General features: G+C 39.1%; 1 protein-coding gene across 1 annotated transcript in view; it reads right to left on the bottom strand.

The window, feature by feature from the left end:
- LOC122790635 (AP-1 complex subunit gamma-1-like) overlaps positions 1-16,722 on the bottom strand; it is a 700,858-nt gene that overhangs the window by 442,249 nt on the left and 241,887 nt on the right. The window contains exon 4 of the mRNA XM_044058159.1: positions 8,081-8,222. Coding sequence (XP_043914094.1) covers positions 8,081-8,222 — 142 coding nt within the window. The remainder of the gene's footprint in view (positions 1-8,080; positions 8,223-16,722) is intronic.

Below are 16,722 nucleotides of genomic sequence, written 5' to 3'. Positions count from 1 at the left end.
ATTACTTGAGGTTTAAGGTACAACACAGAAAAAAACTCTTGCTTGACTGCTTTTTTCTTCCAGTTTTTACTGAATGGTTTCTCTGTGTGAACGTTTTCCCTTTGGTTTGATATATATATGTAAATATGGATCTGCTTAAATTAGTTGAACACAGCTTATGTTGACATGCATAATGGTCAAATCAAATTGATTTGACATTATGCATTTGCTGAGAATTAATCTCCGAGCATGCAAAACTTAAAAAAAAAAAAACAAAGAAAGCATCATTTTTTGCTGGGTGGGCAAGACACCTTCCACCCTCCACCACCATATTCCCTGCTAATTACATATTCTTACTCTGAGACCGAATAACCCTGGGGAAAAGGGTATATTCCCCTACCAGGAGAGTGTCGATCTCACACACCTGTCAACATTCTGCTTAGTCAACCAAATTGTGTCAACTAAACAGATGTCAACCAAACAAAGTTTCGACCTTATTCAACTGACTACTTGCATCACACCACCAGTCTCACATAGACCTATGAAACCAGCACCGGCAAAAAACACACATAAATACATGAAAACATACTCAGAGACTCTAAATAAAAATCTGCAAAAGCAACAGAGACCTCCAAAGCAGATATCCAAGCAACCTCCACCCCCAACGCAAACCATGAAACACATACTTCACAAAACCAGTGTGCCACGCAGTCACAGCCCTTAAGGCAAAATAACATACCCAACACACTAGTAATAGGTGAATCTATAGTCAGGCACACTGATGTCCCACTCACTAGGCTGAACAAGGAGAAGGTTACTGGTAGCTGTCTGTCAAGTGCCATGATCCACCACATAACACAAGCACTCAGGTCACTCCAGAACAAGTACAAATATGACTCGGTCATTGTCCATGTTGGTGTGAATTACCTGAGCCACACCTCCCTGGACTACATGAAAAGAGACATGGAAGAGCTCTCGGATCACGTAGCCCAGGATGATATGACACTGACCTTGAGTAGCATCCTGCCCTCACCAAGAATGATACCATGGTATAAAGAAAAAATTATCAATTTCAACAATTGGCTAAGCATCTGGTATCATTCAAAGGGGATCCAGTGTCTGTCAGCCTGGGATGACATGCTCGACAAGCCACGCTGCTTCCCTAGAGATGGCTTGCACCTGTCACCCTTAGGCTTTTGAATACTGGCCAAGGATCTTGCCACACCCATAGTGCCTTTTTTAGGCAAGGCTCAAAAGACAAACCAACCGCCATAAATAGCACAAGTAACAAAAAACTGAGGGTAATACTGCTCAGTGCCAGAAGTCTAAACCTCAAAATGCACGTACTCGAGGCACTCCTCAGTATGGAGAAAATCGATATATGTGCAGTAACAGAAACCTGGTTTAAAGCTCCAGAGAGTACCCCAGCAGTACCAGGCAAGAACTCATACCATACATTTCAGCCACAAAACCCAGACCGAAATACAAAATGTGGGGGCGTATCCATATGCATCAAGGATACCCACACCTCCAGGTTAGTGGCACAGCACAATGCTTCAGAGATCATCCATGTGCAACTAACAACATGCAAAACTGCAATTCAAATTGTAGCTTGCTACAGATCACCCACCATGTCCCAGGACCCCCAGTCCACATTTATGGAAACACTGGGAAACATAAAGGTCCTACCAAACACCCTGATATTGGGTGATTTCAATTACCCAAACATTAACTGGGAGAGCTACTCAAGTACTAATTCCTGTGCCCAACATTTCCTAGAATTTATAAACTCAAACACCCTGGATCAACTGGTCAACACCCCCACCAGAGGTGACAACATATTGGACCTGGTCATCACCAACATGGGTGACCGGTGTTCCACTGGAGGTCAACCCTCGCTGGTTAGATCTGACCATAAACTAATCACTCTGGATATGCACATTCCACCCCCCGTCAAAAAAAACACCATGAAAAGCTTTTCAAAGGCAAACTTCACATTACTTAAGACCGAGTTGGAAAGTTTCAAAGTCCCCATGCTAAAGGATAATGCTGCCCAAGCTGCAAAATCCTTTAGTAATGCACTTTAAAGGCACCTACAAGAATGCATGGATCGTGCTATCCCAAGCAAAACCAAGACTCACTCCTCCAAGAAAAGGAAACAAGTCTGGTGGACCCCTGCTATAAACAAGCTATACAATAGGAGGAGGAAACCAGTACAGAAAAGAGTAAAATCCCAATAAGGTAAGAGATCTCTGGTCAGTATCAGCAAGAAACTGCGATCCCTCATAAAATCATCCAAGGCTAGATTCGAAGGAAAAATTGCCAAGGACTTCAAAGATAACCACAAGGCATTCTTTAGCTATGTCAAGAATCTAAGTGGCAATTCTCAGATCTGCTCAGAGTTAGTGCAGAATGGCACAAAATACACTGAACTGACCGATATCGCCAACATCCTGGCAGACAGGCTCAGTGCAAACTTCACCCCCCTCTCACCCCCATAAGGGCCCATAACCATACCAGAAGAATGTAGTGCCCCTGAAATCACAAACACTCAGGTTAAAACAGCCCTCTCCAAAGCCAAAAACACAGCATCAATGGGACTGGACGATGTCCCAGGCTGCATCCTACATGAGCTCAAAGATGAACTATCCCCTCACCTAAACACACTGTTCAAACTCAGTCTCTCCACAGACTACGTGCCCGTAGAGTGGCGCACAGCAATGGTTATTCCTCTCCACAAAGGTGGAGCCACAACAGACTATCTCCCTATAAGCCTGACTAGCTTGGTCTGCAAGGCTATGGAGCACATCATCATGGATCTCATTAACAGAGACATTGGGAACCTCTAAACACTGGACCCTACTCAGTTCAGCTTTGTTAAGGGCAGATCATGCCTCCTAAACCTGGTGGACTTCTTTGAGACAGTTACCAAGGCTATAGAAGAGGGAAAGGTGGTCCACACAGCCTAACTAGACCTCGCAAAGGCCTTCAACACCATTCCCCATTATGGCATTATAGACAAGCTCATCAGCCTGAACATAAACCCCTACGTCACAAGATGGGTTGCCAACTGGCTCACAGACAGAACCCATATGGTAAGAGTTGCGATAGCTAGGTCTGACTCTAAACCGGTTACAAGTGGCATTCCTAGGGCTCAGTCCTAGGACCCCTCCTGTTCGGCAAATACTTCTCAGAGGTACAGGCAAGCACAGGAGGTCTATGGCTGGCTATGTTCACAGACGATGGCAAACTAGGGGCTATAAATGACTCTCCGACTGACACAGACATCCTCCAAAAGGGTCTCACTGAGACAGATATCTGGTGTCAAAACCATGGCCTCAAGCTAAATGCCAAAAAGTGCATAGTCATCCCCTTTGGAAAAAACAAAGTACCCACAAACTACCACATAGCTGGTAGCCCCCTAAATACGGAAGACGTAATATGGGATCTGGGGACCTAAGTAGATAGTAATCTCTCCTTTGATAATCACATTGCCAAAGTGGTTAGAAAATTCTCCTATGTGGCCCATCTAATCACAAAAAGGTTTGCATCCAGATCAAAAGAGGTCATTGTGCCCCTCTATGCATCACTCATCAGACCCATCATAGAGTACAATGTCCCATTTGGGATGTATCTTACAAGACACCTGCAACAGCTGGAAAGACCACAGAAGTACCTCACCAAGAGGATCACTGTCCTCAAACAGATAACCTATGCAGCTTGACTGAAGAAACTCCAGCTGCACTCAGTTGCATACCGCCTACTCAGAGGTGATCTATGCCTGACATACAAGGCCATGTCCAACCCAGAATTGATGGACATGCTCCACCTAAAGAAAATCATATCCCCTCAAGCCACACACTCTGGGGATCTAAACCTCACCACAACAATAAATAGGACGTGCTGGAGGGATAGATTCCTGTCCCAGAGACTTCTCATGCTCTGGAACAAGATTCCAGTCTACATTAGGCAGAGCTCCTTGCTAACACTCTTCAAGAGAAACCTTGACGAGTGGATGGGAAATAGAAAGTTTACCCCAGGATCACTTCAATGGCTCTGCTGGACAGAGGCACAGGGAACTAATCTAAGGGGGCGGCGAAAGCCAACACAATTCTGGCTAAGCTTATAGTCTAGTACCTACCTATGAACCTATGAACCTACACACACACACACACATATATATATATATATATATATATATATATATATATATATATATATATATATATGGGTCTATTTTACATGGTCGACATTCCAGAAAGTCGACTTTCATATGGTCGAGACCATATGATCGACTTTCGGAATGCCGACCATGTAAAGTAAACATAAACACACAACAAACACTTACCTTAAACTGCACCCCCCGTAACTTTAATATACCAACTCCGAGATCGCACTGCAGTGCGGAAGTGGGAAATTTTCCCATTCCGCGCTGTGCGGAGATAGCGTTTCCCCATGGTCAGCATTTCAAAAGTCGATAATAAGGTCTCGACCATGTGAAGGGGACCCATAAATGAACAGGAAAGAAGTAATGATCTCATGAGTAATCAGACATTAGGCAATGCAGAAAAAGTTATCTGGCGCCAAAATACTAAATTATGAAGGATTATTTGCAATGATTTGATTAGATTAATTTAAATGAGAAAATTTTGAATGATTTCATAGACACCTAAAGGATGGGAATGAAACAAGTATCAGTCCAATGTACTTGGGGATTTGGACAATTTTATCCATCATGTGGTGGAAGAACAGAATTGGATGAAAGTTAGGGAGCAGTGTGGGGACAAAAGTACATGGTTTGGAAATCCAGGCTCCTGTCCTGAAGTGGTTTGGCAAATGCCCATCTACATTAGTTCCCAGAGGGTAAATGTTCTGTAAGACTAGGCTATGGTTGCAGAGCAGCTCACCAACTGGCCACTGCTGTGGGTACTTGTGATAGGCAGCCACTAAAAGCATGTCCAATTGCTAAGCTGAAGGGAATGTCAGCCATCTAATTAGTTCCATCCAAGCCTATCACAGTATTGCTTGAACAGTGACCCAAAATGATGAAATAATGATAGCAATACTTTGACTGGGAAGCCATCTCTATGGCATACAGGGGGAAAGCCCTGATTATGTCACAGCTCACTTGAGTTCAGGTAGGAGCTCAGGTGCCTTTAGGAGCTAGTCAGGGAGCATGGGAGCCAGTGGCTGCTGCTGGTTTACAAATCCTAGGCAGAGTGAGGCAAAAATATTGCATATCGTCTACTCTGAGGCGATCTCTGCTTAACATACAAGGCCATGTCAAACCCAGAGCTGTTGGATATGCTACACTTAAAGAAATCCCAATCCCTCAGAGCCACACGCTCCAGGGATCTAAATCTTGTCATCATAATAAACAAAACATGCTGGAAGGATAGGTTCCTGACCCAGAGACTCCCCAGACTCTGGAATAGACGGCCCATACATGTCAAGCACAGCGCCTCTTTGGCCCTCTTCAAAAGGAACCTTGATGATTGGATGGGAGAAAGGAAATTCACCCCGGGGATCACGTCAGTCACCCTGCTAGACAAGGGTCCAGGGAAGTAAATAGTGTGGGAGGAAATAACCAGGGAATTGTTATGGCTAGGCTTGTATAGGCCCTAGTGCTGATAGTCTAGTACCAACCTATGAACCAATGAAATGGCTCGCCACGTGGGTGACACCTAATGGGAGCACATGGCATTCACCTAGTGAAGTTCCATGCTGGCACTGTTCCGCTGAGAGAAAACTGCCATTCAGATGCATGCTTCCTCTTTGGGAGGGAGGGATTGCAGGCTCAAAGGAGTGATCAAGGATGAGGGGTGCTCCCAAGGGGAGAATGTAGGCCACTTCTCCAGGAACAGCAAGTTGTCCTACTCCCTCGACCACCTGATTCTTGCCTGGGAACAGAGGGCTGATGGTGGTTCCTGAGAGGTCTTGCCTAGCCCAGGAATGTCTGACTCACATTCCCAAAAACAAATGGGCCAACTGAGTGAAGGTACAAGAGTTAACAGGCAAGGTAGAAGGTGGGAGCAAAAAAAAAACAATCTTTGACTGGCCTGCTGATCTACTAATTAAATGCATGCCCCCACCAGCCATTTCTTCCAAGAACATATGTGTGTGGTCCCGTTATAACTATATTACGCAGAAGGGCATGTTTCATGCTGTAAAAATAAAAGCAGGTTGAAAGTATTGAACGTTTATTTTTATTTAGTTATTTTTTTGTTCAAGAAAAGCATGAGTTGTTTATCTAAATCAAAAAGAAAGGTAGCAGTGGAAGTAAGAGAAGCAGGTTATGGATAGTTGAATAATATATACCTAGGATAAGCAGGCAGGAAGCAATTACATTTACAGAAGAAAGAGACATAGCAGCTAAGATGTGGCCATAAAGAGGGCTTACAAAAGAAGGAAAGTGACATTTTGACCCCAAAATCAGCCAGACATCCACTCACCCAACCTTTCATAAAAGCAAAGCCAGGACAGATGGGCTAAGTTTGTAGTCTACACAGATGATCATAACAGGGTTTAAAAAGAAATTTCTTACTTTTTTGTTCTGCTTTTCAGGAGGTTTCTGCCTCCCTCATGACTGGTAATGTTAAGTGGGGTTAAATGTCACTGGCATGCTGCAGCCAGGGTACACGTAGGCTTAAAAGGAAGAAAATAAGGTCTGGAAGTTGGTGTAGAGGATTAAGGAGTTGTTAACGAGTTGTTTCCTGTGATCCAGTGGTTCAGTGGTCCAAGGTTTGATCCTCGCAGCTTTCGTTGCCTAACTTTGTCATTCTGAGCAAGTCACTTAATCAGACAACACCCCCGGGCTGAGTCTGGAAAAGGTCCAGGGAGACCAGTGCTCTACCCCTGTAAACCAACACAAACAAAATAAATAAATGCAGGTAGTAAAATGAGAGTAAAGGATAGTGTGTTTGGACAGCCAGACCACTACCATCAAGTCTGCCAGAAAAAGGACCTCCAAATGAATTGCCTGGGAGTAAGTACACTATGAGACGGGCCCATGTTTCAAAGCAGTTCATCATCTGGTCTCTCTTTGTGTACAGTTTGTGAGAGACTATTTCTGACAAGATAAGAACCTGTCATGCTGGAGCGACTGACAGTTGTCTAATTAGTTTAATCCAACCTGCTCTTTATGCATAACCTTAACACGGATTGAATGAAGATAAGAATAACAATTCCCCAACTGTCCTGAATTGATGCATAAATGCATGGTTACGGCCATGTCTTCCAAGAGCCTGTGTGCTGTCCCTTTAGTTTATTGTAGGGCATAGAAGGTCATGCTTCAGCTTGCAAGAATGAGTTAAATGAAGTCATACAGTGACTACGCTGCATGATTACGCTTAATGAAAGCTTTGAGAGTTACAACATACTGTGTTGTCTGCTAGAAAGGAATAACATCCCTGGGTGAGAAAACGCACATTGTTTCTCAGACAGTAGAGTAATTAGCAATAGTCCTCAAACAATACCCATCACACCCTTTTAACGAATGAGTAGAAACAGACAACCTTAATTAGACTTCCTGAAATAATTTATTAGCATACAGCTATTTGTTTTTTATATGAACAGAATGATGATGATAAGAGAAAACAGTAGTTTTTTAGGTACTGGTATTTCTTTAAATGAGTGCAGAATTTAAACAGCACACGATTTGTTGTTTGCAAGTGGAATTCAAACCATTTAACTGTAGTACTAAATCTGCAGATGACCATGAAGACGCTCACAGCTGTGCTCTACTAAAGACAGTCCCTAGTTTTCCATGCAGATGTCTGTGCCAGCAGTGGAATACATTTGTCACTTGAGCAAAATAAATGAGTACCGCACCACACACAAGTTTACTGGGATGTTACCTTTCGCAACAAGATACTGAGTTACTGGCACCATCTTAATCCCAGAATACTCCAGCTCTTGCACAGGTTGCAGCCCAACAAAATGCCTTATGAACAAGAAAAGGATAACTGACATGTACCTGTTATATGCAGTATACTTAAGCACAGAGGCTAAACTACAGCTCCAATTTTTTGAAGATGCTTTTCTTTTGTTAACTCCCCTCCCCGCCTTGGCCATTGTCTGCGTTTGTAACAACTGCACTGACCTTTTTCTTGATGTAAGGATTTGAATTTCGTAGAAGATTATCCACTTCCGAGACTAGATCGCGGCACATTTCTGCAGAGCCCATGCAGCTGAGGGTACAAAGAGCCAGGGCCTGAACAAACTGATTGCTGTGGTTGAGGTCACTATGAAGGAAGAGAATAGTGATGACAGTAACTGGAACAAGTCACACAAATAAAAACACAGTCCTTTAAATTATTTAAGCATCACATGAGCATAGTGGGTAGTCCACATATGACTTCCTAATGTTTAATGTTTTTCCTGAGCCAAGGTATGTTCATCAACAAAGAAGATAGCACACAGTTGTCGAGTTGTTCCTATCTGACATTTATAATCCAATGTGATACTATTTCTATTCAGCTGTGTTGGATTTTATACTGCACTCAGCTTCCCTAAGCTGACATATGCTTAGCTACTTGCTTTACGAAAAAAGGAAATTTAGAGCAAAGGCAGGCTGACACCCAAGCAACTCACATACTATACAGCCATCTAGGAATGGGAAAGTCAGAGGTGCAAGAAGTGCTTGCTTTCAGCATAACCAATGGCATGCAGGCAGATTGTGCTACCCTGTTCAGACCACTGCAGGTCATGACATCCTTCAGATCAAGTGGGTGAGGGCTAAAAAGAAAAATACAAAGCACTCTAAAGCTTTATGCTTTCAGTGCCAACTGTACCTACAAGCATTCATTGCACCTGTTTCATGTGACACATCTGTATCTGTCAGGGGTGACAGAAAGATCACATGCTGGTTGATACACAAGAGCCATCAGGAGATGTGTGGCAGTTTGAAATGTCATATATCTAAATTCATCAGGAAAGACTCCAAACAGAATTTCACACTTTTAGTGCTGAGTCTCAGAGCTTACACTTTACAAAGATATCAGCCAACATAGAAATCTGAAAAGAGAATTTACTTGAGAATTCATGAAAAAACATGTCTGTTTCTCCTGTGCACTTCTGTAGCCCTCATACCTTCATATACTTGTAATTCCTACTCTGAGGTCATGCCATCTCAGAAAAAGGGGTGATCCAATTCTGTGAATTCATTTCTTGGAATTCACAATTCAATTATGTCATTTGCACAACGTTATGCTTCAAAATATCATGAAGAACCACCTTTCATTTTCACTGACCATTCTAACTATAGCATGCTAAATTCACCATCACAACGCATACACTGAGTACAACAATAAACTGAAAACTGATGTACCATTAATATGAAGAACTCATTCCACAGCAGTTCCTTTCTGCAATAAGTTGACAGATGCTCAGCCACCTGTTTCATTAAATAAAAACCCTACCTAATTTCAAGTGAAAAGACAATCTAGCCACAACCTCCCTTCTCCGTCTGTATCTTCCTTCTCCTATTCCATTTCTTTTAGCCTAGCTTAATGTAAACTAGTTAAGGATATCATGCTTCCACAATCCCTGAAAGTAATCTGCCCCTTGGCACAACCTCTGCCTTGATAAAAAGTAATTTTCTAACATCATCTGTATAACATCTTATTTTATTTATTCATTTGTTTACTTTTATTTGATAACCAGAAAGGTGGGCATGTCTGAAGTCCTTTTTCAACCACAGCCCAGGTCATAAAGCAAAAGGCACACAATAAACTACAGTACAGATGTGAAGAAGAAATTATCAAGCAAGATTCATACAGCCTGTAGATTACAGTCACTTAATAAACAGTTTAGCTTAATTTTTCATATGCTTTGTTTATACATGTGACTACATAAATGTTATTCAGGGCAGGGGCACTTTTTTTTTTTTGGGGGGGGGCATACTGTAACATCCTGGCATCTGGACTGTCCAGAAATTAAACAAAATGTATATTTTCATGGAATTTGGCATTTTATTGCAGAACACTTCTTCACCCTAAATGGTATTTATTCTTATCAGTAGTCCTTGTAAAAAATTTAATTTTTCTTTTCACAGTGCTAGGTTCAATATCCTAAGAGATGGCTTTACACATGGATATCACCAGACAGTAAGTACCAAAATCAGCTTGATTATATACTTAGCAGGCAGAAAAGAAAGAGCATTTTTTTAAACAAGAAACATCTTTAATAAATTATCACTTATGACATAGGTAATCATATATTTATATAAATGAAAACAAAAATACTAACATAGTTTTAGTTGCAAATATTATACATCACTTATAATTGATCCAGTCAATGTCAGTCAACATTACATAGTTCATTCAAAGCCTCATTTATCCTCCAAAACATTATCCTACATGTACTGTTCCCACAATTCCCATTTTTTCAAAACTTTTTCTATGTAATTTGCTCCTATCCTTTTCTAAAGATCCCATTGCCAGTTGTTTTATCTCTGTTATTATATTCACTACTTCTAGTACAGTTGGTTTGGACTATGATTTCCATTTTCTAGTAACTGCTTTTTTGGCGGCCACCATAATTAGCTTCCGGAAAGGCCTTACAATGTCTAGGCAACTCCAGTTCTGTATCATATCTGTAAAAAATTATTTCCGTAGTTATACCAATTCGCTAACCTAGTATTTCTGATAGAGTAGTCAGCAAGTAATTTTTAAAGTCTGTAAACAAGTTACACTCCCAAGAATTACAATCTCAGTTACCTCTTTCTTCCCTATCACATTTCCAACATTTGCTATCTACCTGAGTAAAAATTCACTTGGGGTATAAAATAGCTATGTAAACCCTTTCAAGCAAAGATACTAAGTCTTCTAGACCTTATTGCATATTAGGGAGTCATACATATATCCCTACACTGCTTATTTGTGAATTACTTATCAGATTTCTCTTCCCAATCTTTTCTAACCTCCTTTGGTTGGTTCCTACAGTTGTCATGCAATACTTATTTATTTTATTTTTATTTATTTTATTTTACATTTGTTAACCGGGAGAGTCCGACTGGATACATGTCCATTTTCAGCGGAGGCCCGGGGAGAAAAGCTCCAAGTACATAACAGACATATGAACATTGTTAATGCAAAAAAAGGAAGATAGTTGAGTTCTAAATACAATATAAAGATACATCACATACTTTATATGATCTACTAATTATCTCTTTTTTTAACAGCAGCTTCTGTTCTAGATTCTACTAAAAACTCTACCAGTGCTGGTCTTTTATTTAGGATACCCCTATTTCTCTTTGCCTACACTCTGTTATCAATCCTCAATAGGGAAGGCAATCTCTAGCCTGCAGTCCAAATCAATTCTTGGCCTCTTCCCATTCTATTACTGTTCCCTCTCTAATTATTTGCTCAAAATACCTTGGTTCCTTTACCAGTTTTCTCCAGTTCTCAAATGTTGGAGATGTGATAGGGAAGAAAGAGGTAAATTCCAGTCCCCTCTTGTCTATTGTCTGTATCCCTAATTGCAGTCATCCATATCAGAGGAATCTCCTTTCCTCATTCCCACATTGGCTTAGCTCTTAGAGTACTTCCTTCTACTTTATGAATATAATATAATGTATGGTTAGTGCTATTCTCCTTAAGGATTTGGATTCAAAATCCCAGTCTCTCTCTCTCCTTGACCCCCCCCCATTTCATCATCATCCCTTTCCACTTCGAATTATAGCATTCTGCTTGTGCTTTGTATAAAGGCCTTAACTGTACAGCTCTGAAACACCCCTTCGAATCAGGTAATCATAAACCACCTTATTCTGTTGGAAGGATCAGCTTATCTCACTTGACTCTTGCCGTCTTCCCTTCCCAGATAAAATCCTTCAACTCTTTATTAATTGCTATCCACAACTTCTCCTCTGGTTGATAAAAATATGCCTGACCAGTGTATAAAACTAAAGAGACTAAAAACATATTAACTGCTTGTATCTTGCTATCCATATCCATAAAACAGATTTTCTAGTTTCTCAGTTTTTGTATTATTTTTTGTTTAGTCTCTTCCCACATATCCATAGCTGCCGTAACTGAATCATTTTCAATCCATACACCTAAGTTCTTCATTTTACCATGTTCCCATAAAAATGGCTATTGCTGAACCAATTCATGTGCGGGTACATAGTTTACAGTTATTGCCTTTGTTTTATTTTCATTTTGTATCCTGAAAATACTTGAAGCTGTTTCAAAAGGTTCCACAACACTGAATTGTCCTTTTCTGATTTTATCAGGTGTAAAATAATATCATCTGCAAATAAACCCAGCTTTTACTGACTACCATATCAATTATGCCAATGAATTTCTGAGTCCCTTATTTTCTTTGCCAATGGTTTTAAATATAACACAAATAAAAAAGGGGGAAGAGGACACCCCCACCTGGCTCCTCTGATAAAACAGAACTTATCAGAAAGGAACCCACCCACTTTAATTTTCACCTCCAATTCCTCATATATCCTCTTAATCAACCTTATAATTTTATCAGGGAATCCAAATGCTTCTATTGCCCTGCTCATAAAATTCTAGCTGTCAAATGCTTTCTCTGCAGCACGATCCACCAAAAACAGTGGTATTTTCTTACGTTCTGCTTCCGTCTGGATCATCATTGTTTATTAATGTTGTCAAATGTTTGGATCCCTTCCACAAAAACACACTGATCCATATCTATCAATTTTGGCATCACCTTTGCCATTCTTTTAACCATTATAGACATAAACACTTTATAATCATGGTTTAGAATTTAAACGGGCCTATAGAAAGCTGAATGTGATGGGTCTTTACCATCTTTAGGTATTACAGCCCTCACCACTTTCTTCTAGAATATTGGTGTTTCTCCTCCTTTTACAATACTGTTAAACAAACCTTTCCAGATCTTTATCGGCTTTTCCCCTCCTAGCGTCCAAACTTCCACAGGAATACTATCTATTCCTGGGGACTTTCCTGCAGATTGGTTATACATCGCCATTTTATCTCATCTTCTCCTATCCTGTTAGTAATTGAGGCTCATCTACATCTAACCTTAGCATATTTAATTTTTCTATAAACATTTCCATCTGTACCTTTCCTTCATTTCCATATTTCTCTGCTCTACATAGATTTTCATAAAATTTCAAACATTTCTAGTACCTCTACAGGATCGCTAGTTATCTTCCTTGTTGTAGACTCCCTAAGCTTGGCAACAACCCTTTCTACTTTCTGCTGCTTGAGTAATTGTGCTAAAAGTGTTTTGTACTCTGGAGTTATTTTCAAAAAAAAAAATAATTGCTTAACAGCAGTTTTTCTAAACTCATGCATTGTCAAGGTAACCCCTTATTTTCTGTTTAGTACTCTGCAACTTCTCCTCTTATTATTTTGTGAGATTCCCCCCTTTTCTGCAATACTTTAACCTTTGTCATTCCTTCTAAACAATTCTTGTTACTTAACCATATCTCTTTCTTTTATTTCCACCCTATGTTTAAACTCCACTTTCATTTCATTTCACACTCCTTACCTATCTTTTCCTGAATAATTTCCACTACCTGTTCCTTAAATTCCTCTCTTTTTACCAGATAGGTGGGAAAGCACCAGTATCTCATTTTTATTTCATTTCCCTCTATTTTTATTTTAATTATTATTGGGGCGTGATCCAAAACAGTTATTGGATGTGTACCAAAACCTTCAATTAAATGCACACATTCCTGTGAAATACAATTTCTGACTAGCCTATCCCAGTTTTTGTACTTTGTGGAATAATATTTAAATTCACTCCGAATTCTTACTACTGAATTCATATCTTCCATGCCAAATATTTTCATAAATTTCTTCATAAATCTATCATGTTTTGTTATATTTTCCCTTCTGGGCAACCCAGATACATCCTCACTACTGCAAATCAAATTCGAGTCCCCACCTATAAAGTAATATTCCCTGCTGAAAGCTAATTACTTCTCCCATAACTTTCTTAATCTCTGTCATAGCAGTTTTAAGGTGGAACATAAATACATGCCAGTGTAATTCTTCTTCCTTGTCAGTACCATTACTACCTCTTTATTACTCACTATTGGATCTCATTTTGCAATTAATATAAGTACACCCACTTTCTTTTGTCCCAGACATTCTGCTGAATAACCATCCTGAAATATTTTCTTTATCAAATCCCCATGCTCATTTCTTTCCAAATGTGTCTCCTATGGCATAGGTATTTGCACTGTACATATTTTAATATAATTCATTACTCTTTTATATATATATATATATATATATATATATATATATATATATATATATATATATATATATATATATATATATATATATATATATAATCTGTAAGCCCATTTGTATTTAATGATAATATACAAAGTGTCGCCATTATGTTAAGAAGTTATTGTTTCCACCTTTATGTGTAATATATTTTTTAAATGTCTATTTGCAGCTTTTGTGTTACACACATACACTAATGTTTGGCAGGTTGAACTTTTTCACAGTAGTTTATTGTAATAACCATTTGAACCTATATCATATCTTACAAAACCTTTTGTTGTAGTGAAAACCTCAAACAAAAAAAAACACCCCCAGAACACCCCTAAAACCTATTAAGTTAATACTAACACACAAAATTATATATATTTTCAAATATTAACCCTCCTAACAGGAACAATTGTACCAGACTGATAGACACATTCACAAACTTGGATTAACCTATAAGGAAGGTTATCCATGTTAAGATACACGGTACATGTACTTCTACTAGGTATTGTCGGTTTTTTCCTATCTTTATTTCTCTCCAAGATTAGAAAAACACTTGAATGCTTTGAGAAAACATTATCTCCTAGCCATTGAAAGAAATAAGTATTATGTTTTTATTGCCCCTTATCAGATTGTCTCCATAGAGACATGTGAACAAGATACCCAGTTGCTTCTACTACAAGCACTCATTTACATGCTAGAGGAAAACTTTTTTATTATACTCAGTGTTTTTTTTTATTTATTTGCTTCACCTTAAAACTTGTTACTAGATCAAGCCAATGGTCTTAGTTCAGTCATTCCCCTAGTCAGGAGTAAAAAAAAAAGCATATAAATTTTTCTTGTATAATGCTCTTTTGTCCAGAATTGTCTTCTTTTTTCCTTACAGTGCAGTGCCCATATTTCTTAAAACTTAACAAGGAGAAAGAAAGTAGAAGAAAAGAAACAGGGGCACCTGTTTACTTTAGTATCATTATTGCACTCAAAAATAACTGAGAATACTTTATAGCATCCAGTTTATATCATGCATTATAAAAATACCATTGTTAAGAACAGAATTTTGTTTTACTTACAGTTAACTCTTTCCTTCCTGTTCCCCTCTCCTAAATGTTCTTCCAAACATTAATGTCATGAAGTAGGGCATATGCATTGGAGTTCCCATAAAAGTTTAACAAAAGTCAAAGTTGTCCACAATTTCCAGGTTTCCTTGTTCTGTCATGTTTCACAAATATAATGAATGCCTTGTAATCCCACATTTAAATGTCAGTTTCCAAGTTGCTGGTTTTCTTCCTGTTGATCTCCCAAATCCAGTCTCTGCTTCATTTCCAACATACTCCTGTTTTTTCTAGCAAATGTTTGTGCTTTTTTTCTGCCTCTCAAGCATTTTCCTTTGAAACAATGGGAAAAGTTTCACTGGCAAAGTCTCTCTATGGGCTTTATTACTACAAGAACAAGAAGTAGAACCTCCTTCTGTTTGACAGCTCACTTTTTGTTGGACAAACTTTTGTATTTCCTCCTTAGCATGTATTGCATCAAAAAATTATTTTGACCCTCCAGGAAAGAATATTTTGAAAAGAGATGGATATAGCAACTTGAATTTCATGCCTGCTTCTCAGCATTCCCTTATTACTGGAATAAATTTACTTCTCTTCTGCCTAGTGTGCAATGAGCAATCATTTCCCACAAACACTCTACTGTTTCTCACTATTAGTACTTTGTCCTCCTGTCAAAGTTTTATTAGAGTCAACTCCTTCTGCTGGTAGGATTGCACCTTTACTATTAAAAGTCCAGGTTGCTTTCTCATGGTCAGGTATGGAGCATATACACAATGTGACCTTCCAATTAAGAACTCCTGCTGTGGAATACATACCTCTCAGCTGTACAGATTTTCACATAATGTCCACACTTTTGCCTCATATTTTTTATCTGTTCCTCATACAATTTGTGATTTTCAGGCAAATCACTGGGATGATCTGTGGATTTATGTCATTAAATAATGATACACATTTGTGTTTTGACATCATAGCCTTCAGAAAAATGCATGCTAACCCAACTCCTGTTATTCTAGCAACTTTCTAAGTTTATAAGAGCAATATTAAAAACCTGTCCCTATTTTTGGGCCTTTGTCCCCCCCCTCCCCCTTCTGTCAGGCTTTGTCCAGATTTTTTTGCGCTAAAAGGATGAAAGGTATGGTGGAATAACAGTCCAATTGCTTATTTGTGATTTCAGAAAATTAATACAGTCTGTTCCTTCCAGCTTCTCTGGCACAGAAGAAAATATCATGCTTTCCCTATAGACTCTGTCCTCTAATACTATTATTATTTTAACGTCTCTTCCTGAGTAGTCTCATATTCAGCCAGCCTTTTCTTTATTACAACCTCTGATTTATGCAGTTTTATCACCTCATCTGAATATCTGTTTAAAGCTTCTTCCATTTTTTCCAGCCTTTTGTCATTTGAGTTTATATACTCCTAAAATGTTTTGTTTATTTTAATCATCTCTGAGTACATTTGCTTATTTT

Source organism: Protopterus annectens, chromosome 16.part0 (genome assembly GCF_019279795.1).
Source record: "Protopterus annectens isolate FY-2018-M chromosome 16.part0, PAN1.0, whole genome shotgun sequence".
NCBI classification, from domain to species: domain Eukaryota; kingdom Metazoa; phylum Chordata; order Ceratodontiformes; family Protopteridae; genus Protopterus; species Protopterus annectens.
The sequence above is the reverse complement of the archived record's forward strand: the minus strand, read 5'-3'. Positions and strand labels throughout refer to the sequence as shown.